Here is a 26,194-nt window from a genome sequence, read left to right as displayed (position 1 = left end):
GGGCATGGATCTCTGTTTGCTGTGCATCTGTTATTGCTGATGGAGGAAACAGTAGACTAAAGTAGAGTAGTAGACTAAACTAAATACTAAATACTAAAACTTCAACTCAACAAAGAAGTCTAATTTGTGTTCAAGAATGATCTGAAACTCACTCGTGTTCCTGTCCTTGAGGACACAACCATAAAAATATAGGATTCAATCATTCAAAAAACATGACGTTAATCCAGCCAGGGATTAGTTTTTCAAATACGGCCTCTTTGGGAGCAATACACAAGGAGCAATTCCCAGTACTCCACCAAACATCCATTTACATCCAAGTCTGATCGCACATCAGTCAGACCATCACATACTCTCTTCAGTAAGCCAGACAGATCCACACTGGCCACTGTGACCTGTAAGAGCTCTCCAGTGCTCTCCAGTGCTGAGGGAAGTGTCCTGAAAAGGCCATTTACAGCTGCTCCGACATGTAACATATTGAACAGCCAAGCAGAGAAGTCGTAAAGGGACTGATAAAACCGCTCCCTGGTGGATGTGAATGTAAGACAAGTGGGAGCTGAACAGGTGCTCAGACTGAGTGAAAGACTAATGGAAAACGGGTTAGAGCTATTACTGTGAGGAGGAGGAAGGTTTTTTTGTTCATTACTCCCAAAGAAACAAAAGCAATGATGTATTTGGCTGCGCTTTGGTGTGAGACTGTTAACGGGTTTGTGTCTGTGTCTCTGTTCATGGATGGAACAAATTGTGGCACATGTTGCCTGTAAAAACCAACTTCCTTTGATGGGTTGACTCACATCTTCTCACATCATCTTCGAGACTTTAGCAGCAAAAAACTGGAATGCAGCCTCTCCATGTTTAGTCTTGACTCTGGGCACTCCCCGAGGTTCTCACTAGTTTAAAGACACAAAACAAAGATTTCTGTCCGAAAGAGCTTTAAAAGCTGCTGAGCAGAAAAATATTGAGTAAACACAAGCATCACAAATCCCCTCACCTGGAAATGATGTGTATTTTACCATTGGTGATGTATGGAATACACAGCTTCCTACCTTAAAAGATTACAGAATTAAAGACCTTAAATGTGGCAAATATGATGGTGGATGCATAACATGAGAGTAACATAGCCAGCTTGCAGCCCAAATCATAAACACATATGTTCACAAGAATCTGTGAGTGATGAGAGATGTAGAGTTGGAAATTCCTGGACCTGCACTTTCTGTTGTGCGGCTCTCAGAGCAGTCAGTAAAGTGAATATTGTGATGTTTGTAATTAGTGAGCAGTGTAAAATTACTGCATGTCTCAGGTCGGCCTGGGATTTGTTTTCAAAGGCCTCAGCGTGGTTTATTTCCAAACTGCTTCTCTGGTATGTGAAAGATTTTTGAGATGATAGATATGAGGATTTCATGATATATTTTCAAACTACAAATTCATTTTCCCTCCAGGGGTTTCCCTCATGTGTTCCTGCACTTTACATTGCTGTGCTCAGGCTTGCTCTTCTGCTTTTGAGTAGTGGTGAATGTATTTTTGACGACTTTACATCTGAAATTTCACCCAGTGTGCATGCAGGTTCATTACATACATACTTAAATTACTTCACATAGCTTTTGAAATACTTGCCAGAGCTGCCAAATTAAATATATCAGCATAACATTTGGCATAGCCCAAGCTGTAAACTTTATCCACTAGTGATCAGGTCAGTGCCAAAAGTGTGCAGAGACTCAGAACACTGATATACAGAACTAATGTATAAATTCACACACAAGGACACTTCAAAAAAGTCTACGTATTCAGTGGAGAGACCAATTCAAGTGTTTTTTCTTTGAAACTCTACAATAGTCAGCAGTGCTTCATGTTGAATAACTTATTTAAATTAATTAAATCAGAGTTTACACACCAGTCGTTGTAGGATATGTACAGCGGGAGTCTGGTCGACAATCATGATATAATGAAAGCAGTTGAAACCTCCACACACCCTTTGCTGCACTTCTATTTTCTTTATAGAGTTGAACATGCTGATATAATGTAGCCAGTCAGCCGTGTATTTGAGTCAAGGACAATCATATCCAATACATATATTTTTTTAACAGTTAAGAAAATTTTTTTGCGTAGGTGTGCGCCCAATTTCACAAAGCTGAGGCCAGAACAGCTGAGTCACTTTCCATATTCCACTGTAGGCTGAAAACCCCGTGTTTTCTCCTCACTGAATCACCCTCTCCCCCATCTCAACCCCTCCTGTATTCAAACCAAAAGCTGGGAAATATTTCCTGCACCCATCAACTGTTCTGCACTCACCGCCCATTTCATCTCCCAGATGATGTTAAAACGTGGCACTAAAAACAGTTTGAATTCAAGGGGAAAGGCTTGACATCGACAAATAACTGCAGATTAATAGGTTAACAACAACATATAAACAAGAAACTTTATCATCATCAAACACTAAATTAATCAAGATATTTGATTGATCATTGATCAGACTAATATATTCAAACATATCAGCAGCTGGCAGGTGCGATGTGCGATATGTGACCAGTACTGTGCAGTGATGTTGAAGTGAAGTAAAAAAAACAAGTTTCCTGTTGAAGAACTTAGTGCAGGGAGAATCTGAGTAGAGAGAGAGGAGAAAAAAAAAGTAGAAACTTAACTTTATTTTCTACAGCAGCTCTCAAAGATGCATCAGCTGAGAGGAGTTACAGGGGGAGTTAGCGTGTAAAAGAGTAATTGGAAAGTGTTGAATCTTTGGCTACGCGTGCGCGCGCACACACACACGCACACACACACACACCTGGGTAAATAAAGGTGAAAGAAAAGAGAGTTGGCAGGGAAATTTATGGCAGTCTGTCAAAGTAGAGAAACCACTGACAGCTGGAGGAGCGTGGCTCGGTCTACATGCAATCCAGCTCATGCACACTCCCACCAAAAGACACACACACACACACACAGAGGCACATTTACACATCCACAGGTCAGTCCTAACTGCGTTACCATGGTCTGATATTTATCTTGCTCAGAAAGAGGCAGACTCTAAATGGAAAACTAATTCATTTAAAAGCATTTTATTTCAGCTCTGTTTGCCACCTGAAGCCAAACCATAGCCATTATTGCATCTATTACTGCTCTGATGTCTGCAGGGGGGCTGCCATGATGATACTTCAAGCATCAGGTACCTAATTTTGGTGTGGGGGGGGCTTCCCTGAAGGGAAACAAATATTAGATATATTTTTTTTTTTCCAGGTATAGCATGCCCCCCTTGCTCTTTTCAGGGACAGTCACAGGCTCCCAAAAGCTCAGTCTTCTGTCAAGGGCTATATGGTACTGCCAGAGCCGTTTGTGTGTGTGTGTGTGTGTGTGTGTGTGTGTCTGCATGTTGGAGAGGGAGGGCAGTCATGGCTGAAGGTGTTGGAAGGGAGTGCAGTTTAAATTTAACTGCAACAGGGCTGATATCTACATGACAGGTCCTGTGTCTCCCCTCTGCTTGCTCTCTCTCACACACACCGTTTGTCTTTACAATCCTCAGCTACAGACATCACCATCTCTCTCTCTCTCTCTCTCTCACACACACACACACACACACAGAGAAGCAGCGGCTCGCTCTTTCAGTCAGTCAGGAGACGCTCCTCTTCCTGCCTAACACACATTAGACCACCTGGATTGTACAAGGCCAGCTGGGGACGCAACAGGGGAGAGAAAGGGTACAAACCGTCGCTAAAGAAGAGCAGATAGCAAATTCACACTGAGGATAACGCTTCATCCGAGCCGGCGGGCTAAAGGCACAGCCAGTGGCACTGCAGAGGCACAACAGCATAGTGGGCTAGAGAGGTAAGACCGGAGCTTGGCGTGGCGGGGCTGTGTGTATGAGTGTGTGTGTGTGCAAACCCTGAGAGAACCAATATGCATCTCTTTCATTGCGAGGCAAATGATGCAAAGGAGGCATGCCAGTGTGACTTTGTGTGTGTAATAAAACTGAAAGCTTTATGAAATGCAAAGTGATAAACTGAATACGTTTGGAATATTTATTATTTACACAAGAGTCACTGCTGTTTAATCTGGCATCATAGATATTTCAAAGACTGCACATGCAATTAATTAACAATAGATGTGCTCTAAAAGTACACGAAAAGGAGCAGTGAAATGCCGTGTTTAAATCACAGGCACATGGAAATGTCTGATTAAAACACTCACTGAGTGGGACCTAATCGGCACGATGGCAGCTTTTCCGCAAGATTGCTGCTAATTAGTCAGACATAGGGATTAGAGGTCAGAAGAGTGAGGCTGGCAGGGGGCTCTGGAGGGGTCAGGGAATCTCTGTTGATCTTAATTTGTTCAGATGGATTAAATTTAATCCAGTCCAGTACAGCCGGGGATTTCCAAAGGGCAGCGTGTCCATGAGAACCCACGACTGTGCCATACAAGATCCAAGTGTATGAGGATGAGTGAGGGAGGGGAGGGGGTCAAGTTACCAGGCCTGCGCTCATGTCTCAGTTTGGAAAAATCCTGAGATGAGCGGCGGGGAGGGACAACAGTCAAATATCAGGCATTTTAACTAGAGCTGAGTTTAACTCAGACACGCACTATGACTATTTTTCACTTTGGTCTAAAAAGATGCTGAAGATGTTATCACAGGATGTCCTGTGTTGGCATCTATGTAGAGATGAGGTGTTGGTATGTGTCTGCTTGTAAAGAAAGTTTATGGTTACATTTATAGCTGCATTAACATCTGATAGCTGCATTTTTGAAGATGTATTGTTAGTTTTATCTTCCTAAAAAGCGCAATATTAATATATTTTCAGGAAAAATAAACAATCGTAGTTTTTATTTTCAGCTTCCTTTTGGGCATTAAATAAAATGGAATATAAAGATTAAATGAATCCACAGGTGTTAAAATGTTCTGCTGATACGCCTACAAACATCCCTCCTGTGAGTAAATATTTGGTCTACCAGAAGCACAGCCCGGCACGCTCCAGATGCTTCTTGGGATTTGGCATGTGACGAGCATCAACAGGTTAATCTATTTAAGCGCATACGATAGTGGGACGGACAGCCTGGCATTCTGGCATTGGTTAAGCTGCCATAAGACTACAGAGAGGCCCAACAGACTGATCAGCCAGGTTAGAGTGAATGGATGAATGAAGAGAGTTAAAGTGGAGTAATAATGTTTCATTGGCCCAACTGTCTTTGACTTCACCTCATGTCGCAGGACTGACTACTTGAGATGGAGCTCTGATGATTTATAGTAAATGAGCAGCCACATAAACATTTGAAGGATTTCTATTTCTTTTTCCTGTTTGTCACACTGTCAGAATTTCTGGTCTGGTATCGAATAATTGTGTCAAGAGCTCTTTTCAGACAACGGTGGGAGGGGGAAATCTATGCTTCTATAATCAACTTCCCAAACATGATGGCTTCTTTGTTTGAACTAATAACTCACGAGATAAACTGTATGCAATGTCTTTCTTGGTATTACTGTGAGACATTCCCGTATTTTTAGGATAAAAGCACTGGTTCATAGTACTTGTTGCTTTTCCTGTTTGCCACACATTTTCTTTCAGCATGATTGACAGTTTGAGGGCAGTGGGGCAGAGATCATTAAACAAGACACGCATAAAGCCAAACCTCCTTGCACCTTGAGCCCCACCATCTGTAGGTGGGATTAGGCAGCCTGGCTCTGAGGGTTTATTGAGAAATTTAATTCATCATCAATGGGGAGATCTTGTTAGTGATTCCATGTTGTGAAGCGAATGAGTGTGTGTGAAAGAAGCAAATCTCTTCTTGATAAACCCTTAAAAACAGATCAAAGATGAATTCATTTGGACTTTAAATCTTTTTTCATCCTCCTGGATTTGAACTAAGTTTCAAGTAGCTTCCTTAGCAGAAAATTACTTGAGAAGAAACTAAATTTGGCTTTACCATAGCTGATGAAAGACAGCTGTCAAGAGAAAAAGTAATACCACTTGATTTTTGATCATCAGAATCCATGATATGTGTCTCACTGATGTGAGCTCTGACTGCAGTCATAAATGACATTATACTTAAAAAATTATGCAGATTTAAAATAGATGGTCTCATTTCCAGCCAATTATCGGACAATTGATTAGAGCTTGGTTTGTATCATGATTGGAAGAAGCTGGACTTTATAAATAGATCGCAGATAATAAGAACCTGAATTTATTACAAATAGAAACTCTGGAGATACAATTCACCTTTGTGCTGTCCTTGAGGTTTGACATCATACATTTTGACGTCAATACTTGGTTTCCTGCTAACCACCTTATTCACTGCATTTGGTGGTATAATTTCATGTTTCCTGCTGTGTTGGTCAGTCAGCTGAAAAACACAAAGCCAAAGTTGCAGTTTGCACAAAAAGCATCAACTCCACACAGCACCTATATGGGTCCCTATGCTACCAAAGAACTGCTTGGTGGACCTTTGAGGGGTCGCCCAGTAGAGTAGGAGCGTTGATGAAGGGCCACATGGCGTTTGCTGCAGGAATAGTGACTTGTTTAAATCATGGGGATCCTGTTTCTCTCACAGAATAGCAACCCTATCAGAGCTCTGGGAAAAGAACACTATATATACCAGGAGAGGAGCACCAATGTTGTCGAACATGAGTTTCTCTCTATCTCTCTCTCTATCTCTCTCTCTCTCTCTCTCTCTCTCTCACAGCTTGACCCGCAGCCCTCCGCTGTCAAGTGAAGTCAAAATAAATCAACTGGGATCGGTTAGTGCAGCGGGGTGAGCATTGAAAGATCAGATGGGGTCCCTGTGCATTTCGCAGAAGCTGTTCCTATTTGAGCAAGTGAAGACGTTCAAACAGAAGAGGCTATAAAGAGGGGAAAGTTAATATTAGCAGGAGCAGCTAATAGCGCTTTATTCTGAAGTGCAGGAAAGGACAGTTAAAAAATTCAATATCAGCTCAACCTGTTTGCTGAGGATGCTACACTTAAATGAACCATTTGGTAAAACACTTCCGCAGAGCCTTTTCTCCAGGAGTGTCACTACAGAGACCAAATAAATAATTCACATCCATATCTTTAAGCCTGTGCCGGACCGAGCGGCTACACTGTGATTTGCTTCTGGGGAGAGAGCCACTGCTCATCTCTGTGGAAGTGTAAAAGTGAGTAATGCCTGTGCTGCATTACTACACCATGAAGCGTTAGTGATGGATGGCTGCCTGCGCTGGATTAAAAACTATCAGCATGGGATGACAGCTGTAGGCCCTGATCTTATGTGTGAAAACATTGAAGGTGCATGGCTGCACTGGCTTTAAAGTTTCAGCTACATCGAACGAAGCCTTGGTGAGACAAATGTCATTTGTACATTTAGAAAATCTGCTCCTCTCACATCTATTTTTTAATGCTTGAGATGGGGTTCTGGATTTACTCTCTTTACTTGGCCCAATAACAGTATTACGAACTGTGGAAAGAAAAACTAAACAGTCAGAGCTGGCGGGAGCATATCAGGCACGGAAGAGATAAAAAGGAGATTGTTACTCTCATGAGGCTGATCTGCATCACAAGTGCTGGCCTGCGTTATGACTATGACAACCAGTGCTGTTATTTTTGCAAGTAATGATGACTTATAAGCAAACAAACATGATCTGGGAACTGGAAAATGAAAGTATGAACACTCAGCCTTTGAATATCAGACTGATGAAATCAGTTTTTTGAGAAGCTGATGATTTATTTATCACCATCTTTTCACTTGCTGATGCCATTACCGTTTCTCATCTACATTGCTCAGACTTGCCTTTATTTAGTGAGTATGTTCTATGTTAAATATACAACGAAGGTCCACCGAAGCCAGTTTCCACTGTGAGCTGCATGACAGGACCAGGACTTTCCATGATGCAGCAGAAACGATCATGTGACGTCCACTGCTGCTGTTACAGGTGCCATGAAATTCTTTTTTTCCTACTCTTCTGGATATGTGACTACTGGCTTGCTAAATTTGAACCTCATCAAAGAGTAGTTCATTCTCCGTGGGTACTGCTTATATTAGCTTGTATTGTAGCCATGCATTACGTAAACAAAATGATTACAAGGCTCCGGATCCTGCCAAGCTCAACGTATACCAACTCGTATCTCACCGCTATTTCTGCTTTGTGTTCCCACCAGGGACACGGCAGCTTTGGCTGTGAAATTCTCAGCATATTTAACATGATTGGATAAAACGACACAGGTGGCAGCCTGGTGCTAAAAATGCACCGCAGATAAAAAAGGAAAAAAAAAAAAGAAAAAGAAAAACACACACACACACACACACACTAACACTCCAAGGATCCTGCTGGAAATACTCCTGTTTGAGCTAAAGCCTCCATTGTTTCCCCTCTGTTTGCTGTTGCTATAGAAATGAGATCAGAGGTCTTAACGTGGCTCTGGTACTTCAGCGTTTACCAAATGACAGGGTCAATTATCCGGCTATTTTCTGATGACCCACTAACATTTTCAATGCTCCCTCTTATTCAAGACAAGTGAGGCCTGTTGAGATCCAGAAGGAACAGAGGGCAGGAGTGTTACCGTGGACGGCTATGTCACTGCCACACTCTTGGACAGTTAGTTCGCTCACTTTAGGTTGGACGACAGGTTGGGGTTGGTCTTCTGCACCAAATATTTTACAGTATGAAGATTAACTCGACTGCTTTCTGCTGTGCAAAAAAAAAACAACAAAAAAAACCAGCAACAACAACAAAAAAACTTTGAACGTTAATTTTAATGCTGACTTTGATGATATTGACGCACACTCTGCAGCAATGACTCATGCTGTAACAATGCACCGAAACTCAGCCAGAGAACAGAATTGCAGTGCCGGCCGCTTGTGCGACCAAGGCACACTGTTTTGAAAAAGAAGACATGACTCAGCTCACTGAGAAATACTGCTTTGCTGCTTTTTGAGGCAGCACATCAATTGATTATTAAGAAAGCAACAGAGCACAACCTGTACAGTTGTACCATGTGTGTCTAAAGCCTGAATCAGCACTCTCTACAATCAGGCTCCAGTCCGTAGCCAGATTTGGACACAATTCATCACAGGAGGATGAAGCTGATCAATGATTTCCCTGATGATTAATCTATCAGGCTATCAAAATCTTTTCCTCCCTCTCCAGATGCCATGAGCTGACGAAGCAGGAAGCTGGAGTCAGTATTATTAGTGTTGTGACGGATTAAAATCACTGACCTGCGTAGGTCATCTGCAGCCAACTAACCCCCTCTTGGTAAATTCATACACTGCTAATTAGTGAAATCTTGATTCGGGTATAATGGCATGCCAGCAAGACACTTCAGGTCTTTGTGGATACACAGATGCTACATCTACCTGCTTTTTGTAAATCAAACACAGTCCTATGGTTTGCTGATTTGCCTTGTCCTGGAGACAATGGTGTCATAAAAATTGATGCTCTATTCACAGCAGAGACATTGATTTGTAAATAGCCCAAAGCTGTGACTCATTGGAGGTCTTTTTCAGGAAGTTGTTGGGGAGCTGGGCTGGTGTCTGGCAAACAGGGAAAAGTCTATATCGACAAATCTAAGCATAAGATTTCAAATAAACCAAAGAATAAATCAACCAGGGGGTTCTTCCCTCTTTCAGGACATTACTCACATACAAAAGCAAAAAATCTGAGGAGGCTCATGCATAACAATGTGCCACAAAATACATCTGCATCTGCAACACAATTTCAGATCCGCCAGTGGCAGCAGATCTGATCTGCCAGAAATCTGATTAAACTGTTGACTTCCTCAGAGGAAAGTGTTTTAGAGACTGCAGTTGAAGAAACTCAACCATTCCTGCTGACTCAAGGCTCTTCTGACCACTACATTCACGAAACTGCTGTGAAAGCGACAGCTTCCAGTTCCCCATTAACATACTTTATTTTGGCACATCAAACAAATATTGAGCATCTCAATTACACACTTTCACGGTTTTGTGATTTAGGCTGATAGCGGAAAGCACCTTCAACACTTCAGCTCAAGGATAAACAGTTCAATGGCTCAGCAGGACGTCGTCCAGCACCACTAGGCAGTTTTTGTCATCTACTGTGCAGGGGGATGGATGACCTCTAATTTTAGCCCGGGGGTTTGTCGGCTGCTGGACAGTTTGGATTACAGGCAAAGAAGGGCATTTACGTCATTAGCTGGGGAGATAATGAGGAGTATAAAAAATATTCCTTCTTCATTTGTGACTTGATTTTTTTATGCATCTGATAAACAGGGCAGGTTTTCCTTTCAAGTGTCTGGGCTACACGGATAACGGCCAACAGGCACACACCGACTGTTAAACTGTTCTCTTTTGATTGCGCAATGACAGCATGTGTCTCAAAGTCACTTGAAAATGCTGACATGTTGTTCAGCTACAATGCTCATACGCATGTTGTCAATCACTCTGCTGAAATCGGTCTCTTTTGTACAATCAGCAGCACACAGAAAAAAATCTGTATTTTCTTTACAGCAATATTAAATAAAGCAAAAATGTTGCATTGACCAATCCAAAAGCTCATTTCCTACAGAATTTTGACAAAAATCCGTGTTGACACTAACCAGATTACATGCTTGAATCCGTGTTATCCGGAGAACTGCACACTTTGAGCCAAACGCATGAATCAATGGCATCTGAGAGGCAGCCTCCTCACCAGAGTTAATCTTTTCTTAAGAGGCCGTAGTATGTGAGTGCACTGAGGTGACAGCATGTGGACCAGCTGATGGCTGCTGAGACCCAGTAATCCTCAGCTGTCAATCCTCTGTCACTACACAGATGGATGGACAAGCAGTGTCATTCACCTTCCTTTTGTTCAATTTTTTACTAACTAATTGAAAAATACCAGAGCGTGAATAATATTCTATTTCACAGTTTGCTCGAGATTATACCGGATCAGACACACTAAAATTTTCATTTTAAGGAGACAGGTGAAAACAATTTAGTGATTTCTAGGATTGTAGAGCCATAAATGCAATTCTTAGAGACAAATATGTGCTGTCAGTCCTCAGTTTTGGGGGTAATGTACAACTCCTTATTGCAGTGCCTTAAATAGTCGAGTTTCCTGCATGAAATGAGAGAAACAGAAACAGACAGAAACAGGTTTTCATGGCAGAAAAACACTATGGAAAGTTGAGGCAAACTCTCTGTTCCTGGCTATTGACTGAAAATCAGCTTTGATAACAAGATGCCCTCAAAACACAATATTACAATCAGCTGTTTTGTGACACGAGCTTCCTGCAGGCCACAATTGCAATGACATATTTCACCCACAGTAAATTGCATTTCGGTGGACCACATCACATTGCTGACACCGAATTATATTTGTCAGGGAGATAAAACTTAAATCAAGAAGCATACAGCAGAACGGAGCAGCCACTTACATCATAAATGTACTGAGCCACATCCACATTTGCAAAACCACAATCTCTGCGTTGCCCCTGAATACTTTTTCAGTCATATACAGCACAGGTGTGACAGGACCTGCAACGTTGCTAATGAGAAGGTATAATTCAGTCAAGTACTCCAAGGGGCCACTCCTAAAAATTAAAAAGTGACGCCCTCTGCTGGCTGAACAGAGCATAAGGTCCCAATGAGGAGCCATGTTTCCTCAGAAAAGCAAAAACACTGCCATAAACTGGAGTCGTGGTTAATGTTTTTAACCTGCTAATCAGATCTAGCTGTTAGATTAGCTGTTGCCTCCAACAAAAAGAAAGGGCAGCAGTTAGTACACTGACAAATACAAATATGTCCCAGGGGGCATGTCTAACTTAAGAAGCCTGTCGTGGTTCTGACATGGGTTGTATATTTGCATTTGGCTTGTTTCTCACTTTTCATCAACATAATGTGTTCAGTGTTAGTCTGGGACGAAGCAGAGAGCACCACAGTGTCAGGTGATTTGTCTTCGTCCCCGGTGGCCCTTGTGGTGACAGATCATTTCAGCTATTCGCACCTTCCAACTATTGGATCTGTCTGGAGCTGCTCTGTCATGCTGGGCACACAGGGCCCTTCAGGAGGATCAGGTCTGTTGAAATCTAAATATTAAAGTAGTCTGAAACATAAATTAACCCACTTTCCATCACAGCACTCTAAAACAGGGGCCTGCTTGAACACCTCAACTTCACAGAGGACAAATGAAGCAGCTGGCAGAATTTGCACAGTATTGATGTGATTGATGTATTTCATGTGCTGCTCCCTTTTATCTATTGCTTTTCATGTCACTGGTATAGAAGGTACGGTTTTTTTTTTCTGTTCCTCTTTTCTGCCAAGTCACAGCTTGCCTTTGCAAATACAAATTTGAAATCTCTCAATTTAAAAACACAAATGCTCTGGTGACCCTGAAGACTTATAATTAACCAGAGTGGTAAAACATGTGACATTTCTTCAGCAGTCAAATCAGCTATGGACAAATAAGTGTGATTGGAAATCTGTTAGAATAGGAGGAGGGAGGAAGCTGATTGGTCTTTTGGAGGCTATCAAACTGCAAAGTGGAACCAGTGAGCTGAATGTGGAGAGCTGAATCAGGTGATTACGTGCAACACATCAGTGATTAGTGCAGCTTTAATTTGCTGCTATCCAGCTTCGCAAAGTCATGTCAAGGTCTGAAACACACCGGCCACTGAACCGGGTGACCCTCCACTTTTGATTTGCTCAGTGTGACAGCCAGCGGGGCGATATTATTACCCCCCAGTAGCTACTCGCCAACTCAAACCACATCGGTCCTCAGACTTCTCTTTCTCATAATCACTTGCTCCACAACAGACAAGGTTACAGTCTGATGACACTGAGCATAGAGCACCTGCCAAGACATAAAAGCCAACACAGGATATTAAATATACCGGGCGTGTTTAGAACATGCATCGAGGCCGGGCTAAACATAGAGTGAAATTTTTGTGGCGCTAAAGAGCAACAGTGGGGGACTGAGAGGTTCACTTCATGGTTGTCGTTGCTTGATTCAAAGCAGTATGACTGGTCTCATTAAATTCTCATCTGGTCTCAGTTCTGGTTGAGAAGTAACTGAACTACTGTACTGCTGCAAACTGTACACATTGTAAAATGGAGCTGATGAGATTACAATAAAGTCATCTCCTGACAACAGTGCTGCTCAAAAGCAGACAAACAACCAGAGAGAATGTTTACAAGTGCGTGTGCATTTACCCATTCAGTGCAGCAAGTTAGACAAAGTGCACGTCTGCTTGGCAACATTTCATGGCTTAACATCAGACTTGGCTGTTCTCCCACACTAAGAACTGCTTCAACAGGACAAATCACCTTCATTTTGCTTTACAATGTCAGAACCTTTATGTCAAGTTACCTGGATAAGCTCAGAGATCATGAACAGATCCATTTGTTTATTTTGGCTCAGGCTGCATCTGTGTTTCTTCTCTTTCTCCAAAGGTTTAATATCTTATCCTGAGGTTCATGAGGGGAAGTCTGTTTCTACACACTCTGGTCTTTGTCTGTGAGGACATCTCTCTCAAACTGATTTATAGAGCTCACGAATAGATAAAGAACATATGGAATAATATCCATTCTTTATCAGCACGTTGTGTGAATTGCTTTGAGAAAAAGTCCTTTTGGCCTTTATTGCTGCCACTTCACATGTGTTACCTTTCTGCTCTTTTCCTGAAACCTCTGCTGCATTACAAGAGTTTGGAAATTAAAATGTTGATGGCGACATGGCGCCCCCTGGTGAAAAAGACACTCCTCTACAGCTCATTGTGTTGCAGAGTCACTTCTGAAGAAACTTAGAAATTTTCATTAGATCTATTGGAACTGATTGCTAGTGACAACTACCTGACAGATACCGTGCGCAGAGCAGTATTTCAGGCCTGCATGATGAGCTAAATTCAGTGTTTTTTTTACCCTCCAGAAGACAAGCGAGAAATATTATCATTTAAAGACTGTCCACTTCCCAAATGATGACCTTATTCCATATAATCAGATTTAGAGGTGGAACAACACTGTTGCTGAATATGATCTGTTTCTGTGAGACATGCTTGCAAGGGAAATGTGCAAAACTGACATTGTTACGGTTTCTGGCCAGTCTAAAAGATTTCCTGGGATTGCATCATCTAGAGAGGAGGTTTTGATGTAAAAAATGTGCAAAAGTGTTATTTTTCAAAAGGCAGGCAGTTTAACAGCTATAAGCCTTGTAACAGCCAGTCACAGGCTCATGCAGATTTGAACAACAGTGTGCTTATGTGTGACCTCAAACATCTCAGTTTGTCTGCCTGATGGTCTCTGGGGAGACCCTCCTCAGCCAGTTTGGAGGAAGGACTTGAGCTGTGGACGACTTAAGTGCAGAGCAATTCCCAGACCACTTCTCCTGTTGCTTTACAGTCCAGCAGCGTGAACGCTTGCAGGAAACATCTCCGACAGCTTTATGGCACCTCATTCAACCTTGAGGCCTAAACGCTGATCGCTACCTGTTGCTGTGGCGACGCCCGCACTGTTTGTAAACATCGAGTTTAAATTTTTTTCTGGCTCGATGATGGAAACCCCTTCAGCACAAAGCGCTTTTCTCTGATAGTACATTTGTGGGTGCTATTAACCTTCCTGATGCACTTAACACTGTGTAATAACCTTAAAATATCCATACAAATAGAAAAATGACTATATTCATATGTCTGGAATAGAATATTCTCATGAATCAATCATCTATTTTCAGAGTGTTCCTTTAAAACAGTGTTTTGCTCTCTGATGGCATATACACTATATTTATTATTGAAGCCATTCACACACAGTTTACCTGTCTGCACAGAATTATGATGTATCATTAATGGGATCTGAAATCTCCATTGCACAAAGACCTGACTGTCTTAAGTCCACAGTAACAGCTTCTGCACTGTAACAACCTCCTACATGAACTCTTATATATTCTTATCAAGCTTATTTCAAGATGTTTTCACTCTCCACTGCCAAATAAATTTAAACCTCCCACTGAGCCAAAAGGAAAAGTGGTCATTCTGGATCTCAGGGCTTCCTGACCTCCTCTGGGTCTGTAAGTTTGTAGTTTAATCATCACTGACACTGAATCTTACTTGCTTTATTGCTGCCTTTTTATTAATTCTTAAGTTCTTGCAGAGTGTGGCCTGTTCGAAATAGCCACATGCGTGGATGAAGCAGGAATGTTTAAAGAATGATAAATAATTGATTTCACGAATCACTAATGCAATATGTAGGTCTGTGTGACACATTTCCTCCAAAGGACAGAGCAAATAAGTAACAGCAGACAACACACGGGCTTACAGTGCCTACGGAATCAATTTTGATAACTCCTTAACTCCTGACTGCCAGTGATATGCCAACAAGAAAGTCCAACAGAAAAAAACAAATAAAATAAAGAAATCATTTCACAGCTCTGTACCTGGATGTGATCTCACATTCATCACAGCTGGTTGGGACTTTCAACAACAACAACATCTGATTTGATCGAACATGTATTAGACACAGCATGATTAGCTCACCTGCAACTATCCAGGGCCACCTCTGATAATTATGCATGACTCCACAGTGCTGCTTTGAGTCAATACATGCTGAGAGGAAAATAAGCATTTTAAACCTGATTTGTCACAACCTCTTCTCTATGAAAACCAGCTTCCTACACCACATGATCAATTTTTCATGGGCCACAGACTCTGTGGGTTAGAGAGAGAGGAGAGCTGCTTCTGTAGCTGAACAATAACCCACAAAAGTGAAAAAGGCCACAAAATGAAAACATGTGATTTCTTACTAACCAAATTCATAAAGAAACTGCGTCATAATAGTTTGACATTTTGGGATATTTGCTTTCTTGGTAAGCCTTAGATGAAAAGATCTAACAACCTTATCTTTTCATAATTACTATAAAGCGATAGTCTTGTGGAATAGAACAACAGAAATCCATCCAGCACCTGTAAAGGGGAGTAAATGTAAATGTTTAGCGTGTTATTTTTCCCATCTTCTCCTTCTGCCAAGCTAAGCTAACCAGCTACTGGAGATACCCAGAAATGCCCAGTGATTCTCATGAAACGTTCTGCGAGAATGCAACAACCAATCATCAGATGAGACTAATAGTAATGCTAGGATGTAACCATTTTTGGATAGAGATTAAAAAAAAAAAGCACACACATCAGCTCGTTAAAATAATTCTCCCAATGTGGGTTCAAGGGTTCAAAACGAATGGAAAAACCCCACAAGTGATCTTTGTGTTTCTGCTTATGTTAAAAAGTGAACTCCTCAGGAACGCAGAAAAAAACCCCTCCTATTTAGAAACATTTTGCTGATCTGGGTCTATCCAGTGGGATTTTACAAAACTAAACTAAATGTGACAGAATCTTCTCCAGCCACCTTGCAAATCCATACTTGAAAGTCCATATTTAAGAGTGATGATTTTGTGTGTACACTAAGCTGCAGACAACCAGCAGATCCTCCTAAGAACAAACTGCTGCGCCTCCATCTTTCCCTCCCTTCCCGTACTTTACTCTGTGCTTTTGATCTAAATTTCTCCTCCCCTCAATCATGCTGACAGCAGCATGATGTCAGGCCGCAGGAATTTACTCCGATTGTGTGTGGCTGTGTAGCAGTGGGTGTGTACATGTATGTGTATTCTCTGTGCATGTTTCTGCATTACCGCACGTCCAATTGTCCAACAGGCTGCTGTTGGTGCTATGAAAAGAGTGAGGAGGTCTAGTTTTTGTGGCACACCTGTTTCCTCACCTTTCACCCTCTTGGGTTTAATGGCCCTACCTCTGCACAACTTCCAGCTGACATGACGAGTGAAGTCATGACTAAAAAGCTCTCAGGGACACTAAGTGTGCTGTACAGTTTCATGTATATTAACAAAGGTTGGTAAACATGTGGAGGAAGGTGTTTATGCGTGCACGTGTGTGGTGCTGGTTTATATTGTGGGTCCCAATAGTCACAGAAAAGATTCATGATCATAAAGTCCCAAAATAATGAGCCTAATGGCTTTCTAAATTGTTCAGATGTGATAAAATTACTCCGTAGCCATTATAGATGGACTTTATGGGGTTTATGAGTTAGTGATTGGCTTGCGGAGTTCATTGCATAAAAACTATTTGAATGAATGAGCCTTTTGACCTGGTAGCTAGTTGGTGGTCCCGGTTAGACTTGTCCAAACTGCCAACTGTTTCCAGGAACAGCTTTGCTTTTGGCTTCAGACATTGTCCTCATAGCTTAATGGCAGCACAAAGTAATGGAAGAAGCCCAGGCAAGGGAGAGGAAAAAAAGAGCAAAATTATGAATGAGCTGCTGTTTTTTATTAATAATTTCGAGCACGATTGACTTTATTGCCATGAAAATTTGTGATGAACTGTGATCATGTTGGTGATTTGTCATCACATTATTCTTTTGGACTTTACATTGTGGGTGTGATATGGGCTCTGGGAAAATACTTCAAACATAAGTCCTACATTGTTTAAGGTTTCAGGATTGTTTCTCTCATATATATACATATATATTCATTATAAATTAATTAATTCTCCCTACTGCTCAAACCATGCTTTACTTTCTCAAATTATTCTTTTCGCTGTTTTTCTTTATGGGCAAACCTGAAAGAATCGCCTAAATTTGTTGCATAAGATCTGAGCACCTGTTCATCATAACGTCACCTCGGCACCGATCTTGCTCATGAAATGAAAAAAATAAAAAAATAAAAATTCATAAATCACAATATTCAAGCTGCTCAGACAAAAGCGTCTGGATGTGTTTAGTAAGAGGACAAAAGCGTGGTTAAGTCATCTCTGGGCAATTCCACACATGTCATACACTCGTTCAATCATGCTGTTGTTGTCAATTACTACTTAAGAGGTATAAACAGGTAGCTTCTAGTCTATAGACTGGGTAATACCATGACCTCATATGAAATATTGTTGATAATTTGTTGACCTCTATAATGTTGATAATGTTTCTTTATATTAAAAGACCTCTTGACCTGAACTTATTTGGATACTTGGATATTACAAATGGCCCTCACAAGGTTATCCAAGGTCTCGTGGCAGCCAATTAACTTTGTGCAACTTAGTCTTCATACCTTCTCTGTGAACACAACGCAGTCATGGAAAAAGCGCGCACACACTGCGTTCATAAGCATTTTAATAGCCATTATTTTTCGCTCCCCCGTAGTGAATTAAGGCTGATGGGAAATTACCCTACAGACTGTTTTTTGTGCTTTGATTTGGCACTGCTACCAGTGTCTTTTTACACCCTGTGTTTATTTAGAGTGGGATTAACTCTCGTTTTATCATCTTCTGTATGCGAATCAACTGAAATCTATTTGCTTGCTTTATTTCTCACATTTAAAAAATTATTTTGGCTACAAATCTGAGAGATTTGATATTCAATCTTATCTAATCTAATGATTCCAGTATATTTTAGGCACCATTGATCCCATTCAAATCTTCCAGGGACAAATCCCTGAATGGAATCAGTATTTCTTTAAAGACAGAAATGTGTTTTCAGCAGTATAATTACAGTTCAACAGATTATTTTGACATCCGTCTGTGAACAAATCTGCATAAATTTTGACTTCTCTGCTGGACCTATGCTCACTATTCCAATGTCTCAAATTTAGACTCCAATTGCTCCAGGTTTCCAGTAACCATCACATTCCACCAACTCACATAAAACACTGATCTCAAACTTCATTTACTCGATTCCTGTCTCAAAGGTGAGGGACTCATTTGGAGATACATCAAATCCATTGGGAAGCTATTTTCCCATCCCCTCAGTGAACCTTTTTATGAACTATGTGATATATTTCTGATCCATCTTGGACATTTTGCAGATACGTGATACTTGCACATGTAGGAATCCCAGCGAGGCTACGTTACATGTCTGTGACCTTCGGATCTGTTGCTCAATCTCCGCTCAAATCTGTGTCCTCAAGCTCATTTCATGCACGTGTAAGAGTGAAGGACTACTCGATGCACCATGTCACAACAAAGCTGCAGTTGTGCTGTAGACACTAACAGCTCAACATAATCAAACTAATAACTAATATCTACAACAGCTCCTCTTCAACAAGGGTCTAGTGAAGCTCAGGGTAAGATTACAAACACAAACCGTACTATTTCCTTCACATACTGTCCAGAAAGACCTGCACTTACCCAAATTTGTATCAACACACACACACACACCTACATTTTGAACAGTTCTGCCTTTTGCCTGTAGCCCAGATTTCTGAGTAAGCCGATGTGGAGTCTGTCTTAGACTGCAGGGAATTACCTCAGCTCTGAATCATGTGGCGCCTTGCCTAGAGTGTGCACAATGCAATCACCCAGCCATCTTTTTTACTCATAAACTGTCAGAGGGCCTCACACAGAGGCTGGACCCACACTGAAAGAGTGTCGAACACATTGTTTCGAAGTTCAATTTGGGCTGTCTCAGGCAAATTCAGTCAGTGTGGAGTTTCATTTGCCTGAGTAGCAAATATTATTTTACAGTCTCACTTTGTTTGTCTTTTTTTTATTAAAAAGCCAGATATATATTTATGTTTTATCACCAAAAAAATAAATAAATAACATTTAACGATGAGGAAAACATACCTCCCACCACAGTTGCAAGGTTTCATGATTTATGACTGGACTGTTATGACTGAGGCTCTGACATAAGGTGAATTCTAATGTGGTACCATAACCCTAACCCTTAAATATATCAGAAATACATTGTTAGAATTGACACTATTTTTTGTTGCTGGGTTACAAATGGCAAAATACAAGCAAATATATTGTGAAACACTTCTGGAATAGAAACTCTCAAGCTCAATTAGCTGGAGACATTTTGATGCAAGTTGAGCTGGCTAGATGATGATGCAATGTCTTTATTATTCTCTCTTACATCAAACCCTTAGAAACGAGTCCCAGCATGCCTTTCAGATGCGGTTTGCCTGTTGGACATATTTACTTAAGCTGAACATAATGCTGAGAAAGCTATAAATCATTTGGCAAAAGAGGGAACCACTTTTTTTGTTTTGTTTTCTTTTGTCTGAGTTTGCAGCTTACGGCATTTACCTATTTATCATTTATTGATGAATTGTCATCAGTGGGTTACTGAATGGCTCATTCATGAACCAGATGTTACAAAGACACACTGTACATTCAAAACAAACCTTGGTAGGTAGACATGATGCTTTTTATTCATAGCTCACTATGTCATTTCTATACCCCTTCCACCGATCACTCCCCAGACCCAAACACATCAGACCACCTACTGTATCATCATCTGAAAAACAAACTAACTGGTAAACAAGAATCCAAAATACTCCAGTCCATAAATCCTTTTTTTTTTTAAGAAAAACTGAATTGACATTTGCGGAAATTCATCAGCCGTGAAACACAGTCAGCAGCTTTATAATAATTCATAGCAACAACAACAACAAAAAAAGAAAATAAATTCTCCATCTGTCAAAGAATTTGAGTCATAATCATGCTCTGTGGCCAGCTGTACGATGTGGGGACGGACTCTATTGCACTGAGTGACTAATGTTCATATCTTAGGCAATGACAACATGGTGCTGAGCTACAGAAATGATAAATGTGGAACCGGGTGTAGGACGAGGCTCTAGTTTATGACCTACTCGCAATATGATGACATATCAGGTTATATCTGTACGGTTATCTGTTCAGTCTGCCATGCAATAAACGGAAATTATGTTTAGACATTTACACTGTCCCCCTCCTGTTATTGAATATGTTATTGAATAAATAAATTTTTTTGCTCACTGTGTTGTTTGGTGCAGTATTTCATTTCCTGAGATCGATTGATGTTTAGGGTTTGTTGAAGGGCAGTCTGGGAAATGTAAAAAAAAAAAAGCCATCCGTGCACACATCCTCCGGCCAGGTAATGTCAATCAAAACCTGTCATCAGTCACAGATGACACGTCACAAATTCATGGCACATGACAGCTAAAAGTCATCTGAACATTTAGGTCATGGATTGAAATTTGGCACATTATGCATTCTAGTTGTTGTGTTTTTGTTAAAATACTGCAGGATAAGACACTCAAATGGTGCAGACATTTTGTGTGCAAAGCTAAAATAAAACCTTTATACCTTAAATAAACCTTAACCTTAAATAAAACCTCCTTTTTTCTTCTGTTCAGGTAGTGGAACATGCGATCACGCAGCAACAGTTTGGAGGACATAACCAAGGCCAAGCCAGCGCAGCAGAAGGCCGACACACGTAAGCGATCAGCAGAGCGAGAGGAACCATCGGGAAAGGCTGAGCGCCGCAGCCGACACCGCGAGCCACCGGATGACACCGGGACTATCCAGAGGAATCATAAGACACCAAAGAATAGCAGCAGTACCACTGGGAGTGGCAATGCCAGTGGTGCTACAAAGGGCGGTCGGAGAGAGAAGGGCAGGGATCTTTCCCGAGATGACCTGGTCTTTCTACTGAGCTTACTGGAGGGAGAGCTGCAGGTAACCCAACATGTTGAGGTCACGAAAAAAAAAAAAAAAGCTAACTTGGATTTAGCTCCGAGAACATTAAGCTGGTGCGGCAGACACGCCTCCAAACATGGCACTGACCCCAGTGGGACATACAGTCAGACATGGTGACTCAATGGGCATTCAAGATGGACTAAATCTTAGTGTTAATGGACAGCTAACAGCTGAGGCCACTTCCTGTGATTCTGGATCCAGGAATCCCCTGGCAGTGTTGTGAAATATCAACAAGCCAAGTTAGAGAGGCTAGATACAGCACAAGGAAACAACAGGTCAGAGTTAAAAATGAGTGTTATGTAGCACTGACTTTACAGAAATGATAATTAAAAAGGCAAACTGAAGATCCTCATGCTGCTCCTTACTTTGGAAGGATCTAATTTTACAGTGTGTAAAAAAGCCTGGTGGAGAGAATAACTTCCTGTCACCTGAAACGATCTTTGAGAACAAAAGTTCACAAAGTTGAATCAAACTAAATTCCCATTCCTCTCCATCTGCAGGCCAGAGATGAGGTGATCACAGTACTGAAGGCAGAGAACACTGACTTGGCACTGCTGGAAGCCAAATATGGTTTTGTCACACCACAGAAGGTCCTACAGGCCCTGCAGAGAGACGCCATTCAGGGCAAGTCTGAGGACTTACAGGAGGACATTTATGAGAAGCCCATGGTGGAGGTAACACAGACTCTCACTCAGAGAGAAAAAATAACTATAATACACTGAATGACAGTGAGTGACTAACAGACCAATCCAGATGTGACTGAGTTTTTCTGCATCCTCCCTCCACAGCTGGATAAGTTAGTGGAGAAGCAGAGGGAGACACATCGGCGGATGCTGGAGCAGCTGCTGATGGTGGAACAGTCACACAAACAAGCCCTGTTCAAGCTGGAGGACGAGAAGAGGAACCATGGAGAGTTCATGAAGAAGAGTGACGAGTTCACCAACCTGCTCGAGCAGGACCGTGAGAGGTCATTGTGACACAATCCTTGTCTGAGCTTTGTGCTGTGTAAATGTATTTGTGTTGGCTTCCTTGGAGAGATATGGCGACATGCGATCCGAAAGCAACTATAGAACTTGCTTTGGTTGCAGGAGGCAACTGACGATTTCTTAAATGCTAATTCTGGACAACCTCCAACTGAATTCAAGCAAACTGCATGTGCTAACCTCTTGCTTATATGACAGAGTTGGCTAGTTCTGGAAATTAGGGTGTCAAAATTATACCGTTCATTTCTGTTTTCTTCTTTCTGAACCAAACAGATCCTGCATTATTCTCATTTCTTAAAAGTACCAGAAAACATCCGCGGACCAACCGCAGTGACGTGCACTGCATATTCCATTAAGACCCAACAGGCAGAACAGTAAAAGCTCAAAAATGAAATGACATTGAAGTCATAGCACCACCACATGCTTTAAAGTCCCATTCAGCGGCTAAGTGCAGTATCAAACTGAACCCAAAAATTACAGCTGAGGTAGCTTTCTTATTTTAGCAAAACTGTCATCTCTAATTGGCTCACTGTCCCTGTGGTGGGGGTGTTTTTACAAGTCAATGTCAGCATGCTCTTCAGAGTTTGAGGGCCTCTTGAATCGTGTCAGCGGACAGAGAGGGAATAATGTGATCAGATTTAGCCTTTTCCCTTGACCTTGTGATGGAGGATAAGAATACTGGCCATTGAATAATGCTGAGACTTGAGTACTTTGTTCAAGAGGAGTTTGTCAGCTACTAAAATAATGATCCAACTCGGCACTGCCAGATTCTGCAGGTCTTAATAAACTGACGTGATGCTTGCATTAAATCAAAGTCTTCATCAGTATTAGCAGGGAAAATCCCCATTTAAAGGACTCCATTTCGGTTTTTCCCATGACTGAGACTAGGTCCTTACTTTTATTATCACCTTTTATTGACCAACTCTGCATAAGCCCACAGTTTTTTCTGGAGATGATCCAGAGACCGAGAGCGCCAGGCAAGTCTTTGTCCACAGATAATTTAGTTCAGAGCTTAAATACACAAATAAGCTTTACATTTACAACCCTGTTTTATGGTAGCACTGCGGATATTTGTGAAGTAGAGTGAAAATTCATATCCCTGGAAAACTATCATACAGCTACAACAACTCTGTATTTCAGTGGCAGTGGAAGTCAGAGGCAGCAGCTCATATTGAAGGACATTGTGAGATCACGCGCTTCATATTGTGCTATGATGTGAGAATTCTCTGAACTCTCCTTGGCTATAGAAATATAGGAAAATTGCTTCAATTGCGCTTGCACCCTTTTATTTCTCTTTCCTGCACAACAGCCTTTAGCCAAAGCAACGCTGAGCCTAAACAAAGATTAACTGAGCCACTGACTGAGCTTCAGATCTTTTTTGCATGACTACAGGAATCAAGTGAAAATTAACCGTGCATGATTCATTTAGGAAAACTAAAACAAGCTGCCTTTCTTCATGGAGCAAATTTCAAACAACCTTATCAAAGCCATAATTCCATCTGTGCTAAGTTATAAAGCATTTTACTGTAAATGTACTGAATTAGGAGACATTGCAACCACTTCAGATTATTGTGCAGGCATGACACAGAAGTCCTGACACACCAAATGGTGTGACCTGCTGTAATTCAAAATGGACCTGGGCTAAATTATTTGGAAACTCTGGTAACTGTTTAACATTCCCAGCAAAGACAGAGAAAACTGGAGGCCAAAGGTGGAAACGCGTCCTACTGATTTCTTCTGTAAATGTCACTTAGAGGTCTATTTACTGCTTCCTCACCAATATCACATATCGTGCACACACAGAGGGCTTGTGCACCAAGCCAGGAACTCACCTAAGACTCTCATTCACAGAGCTTGCATGCATACATGCACCCTCAGCGATTAATTTTTACAAAGGAAACACAGCTGGAAGTCGGCCCCCTGACCTATTTGGGACAATCTCATCATTGCACTTTAGCCGTAGCATGATGTTTGAGTTGGACCAGAACTCGGTGTGGAGATGGCCTGTGCTTTGTCACGCAGCATGTCAGGAAGAAGAGGCTGCCATGAAAAATAGACCTCTGTCCAAAGGGTTGAGCTAATTACTGCGTGAGAAAAAGTAAAAGATTTATATGACTGAGAAGATTAAAAAAAAAAAGAAAAAAGAAAATGCAACTAGCCCAGTGGCTCTGAGATGGATCAATCATGCATGTCCACTAGATGCCAGATTACCATGGAATAGTTGATGAGGGTGGATTTTTTCAGTCTTGGGTTTGCCAGTGGACTTCAAGGTTAGTGCATGTACATAGAAGGAAGGAAAAATTTGTGCGGGGCAGTGCTCAACATCTGCTGTTGTCATCTGTGTTCAGCGGCTGGACGCAGCCTTGTTTCTGTAGCTGAGTGCTCTGTTACGGTCACGGATGTGAGCGTGTGTGAAGTTATTAGGTAAACCTGTGAGTCCGGAGGTGTCCCCTTACCTCATTCCCTCCCTGAGATGTTTGTCCAGACAATCCTCACATGAGCCATTATAGCCTTCAAAGCTGCCACACAGATTATTATGAGTTATACTTTATGGCACTTATGTAAATGTACTTGTGAGGACTCCATTCCATTTTGTTGCATACAAAGCAGCCTCCATATCTTAAACTGAACAGTGGGTGCCGAACATGAATGTAAAGATCCTCTGCTCACTGTTTTTCCTGCAAAGTTTGCTGGATACTTATTGCAGCTTTGTCAGCAGCAAGGTACTATACAGACCCGATCAAGTATCAGTTAAGTTGCTTCATGGATTATATGGGAGAACTTCCTCCTTCCTGGAGGTTTCTTTGTCAAAAAGCAGCTGACAGTTGAGCAAATCATGACCAAAAATAACATTTTCTGTGTTACGTTAACACTCAGTGCACAGAATGTTAGTTAGTCTAGGACTGCAGCAGGACAGTCGAGATATCCCTGTTTTCAGAACTCAACACACTTTTAAGACCACAAAGTCGTGACATGGTTAACATGACACAACCTGAGTTAAAACCTGAATTATCCAGGAGTCAATAAACATGATGACGCACACTGTGATGTTAAAAAATCCTGTGTTCGTCACAATGAAAGTTTGAACAAGGCGCACTGATGACAGATGTATTTCTGTCATATAACAGCCCAGTGCTCTTAAGATGTTGAGGTAGACATGCTGTCAAAACCGCCTCAAGCAGGGAGAAAGAGGAAAACCCTGGATAAATGGCATATTAGTCCTTCGCCCAAGAACAAAACCTAGAGTTTGTTCAGCAGCTTCTGTTCTGCTCTGCACTGTTTCCAAAACATTGTGAGAGAGATAGAAAAATAGCAAAGCCTAAAAGGCTCTGAGTTATAAGTCTTATTAGTCTGATTTGAGGAGAGCTGAAGCAGCTCACTATGTTTTGAGAGCCATGGCCTGACACGTACGGTAAGAGAGGCACCACATTGCACCAGGCTTCACTCTTCTTAATCCATTGTTTAGTGATGCATGTTAGATGGATGTAATCATTTCCGTTTACTGGGTCCTGGAAAACAGCAAGTTGTGACTGCATCCTATAATGTGCAGCAGGGTTTGGTATTATATATCTTTTTCCCTGTCTTGCTTTCTCTAAGTGCATGCACAAAGTGCTACGTTACACATTTACAGCTCCTCATCTCCTGCTCCCTCTTTCTGGTTTTGATCTTTTCATAGCAAAAAGCCTCTGACTGCGAAATGACCTCGTCCCTGGAAGTCTTAAAAAGCATGCAAATCTGGGCAGGGGGCTGTGGACGAACCTGGTTCCCCTCTGATTAATTGTCGATTGAGCAGCCGTCTATGAG

General features: G+C 41.5%; 2 protein-coding genes across 2 annotated transcripts in view; one reads left to right on the top strand and one right to left on the bottom strand.

The window, feature by feature from the left end:
* Positions 1–681: 681 nt before the first annotated feature.
* Positions 682–26,194, bottom strand: part of ect2l (epithelial cell transforming 2 like) — a 70,299-nt gene continuing 44,786 nt past the window's right edge. The window contains exon 26 of the mRNA XM_029517100.1: positions 682–887. The gene's annotated coding sequence lies outside the window, so the exon portion shown is untranslated. The remainder of the gene's footprint in view (positions 888–26,194) is intronic.
* Positions 3,681–26,194, top strand: part of filip1l (filamin A interacting protein 1-like) — a 50,759-nt gene continuing 28,245 nt past the window's right edge. Inside the window, exons 1-4 of the mRNA XM_029517079.1 lie at positions 3,681–3,810; positions 21,065–21,386; positions 21,908–22,081; positions 22,196–22,374. Coding sequence (XP_029372939.1) covers positions 21,075–21,386; positions 21,908–22,081; positions 22,196–22,374 — 665 coding nt within the window. The 5' untranslated portion in view covers positions 3,681–3,810; positions 21,065–21,074. The remainder of the gene's footprint in view (positions 3,811–21,064; positions 21,387–21,907; positions 22,082–22,195; positions 22,375–26,194) is intronic.

Source organism: Echeneis naucrates, chromosome 2, assembly GCF_900963305.1.
Source record: "Echeneis naucrates chromosome 2, fEcheNa1.1, whole genome shotgun sequence".
NCBI lineage: Eukaryota > Metazoa > Chordata > Actinopteri > Carangiformes > Echeneidae > Echeneis > Echeneis naucrates.
This window is presented reverse-complemented; position numbering and strand designations above follow the sequence as displayed.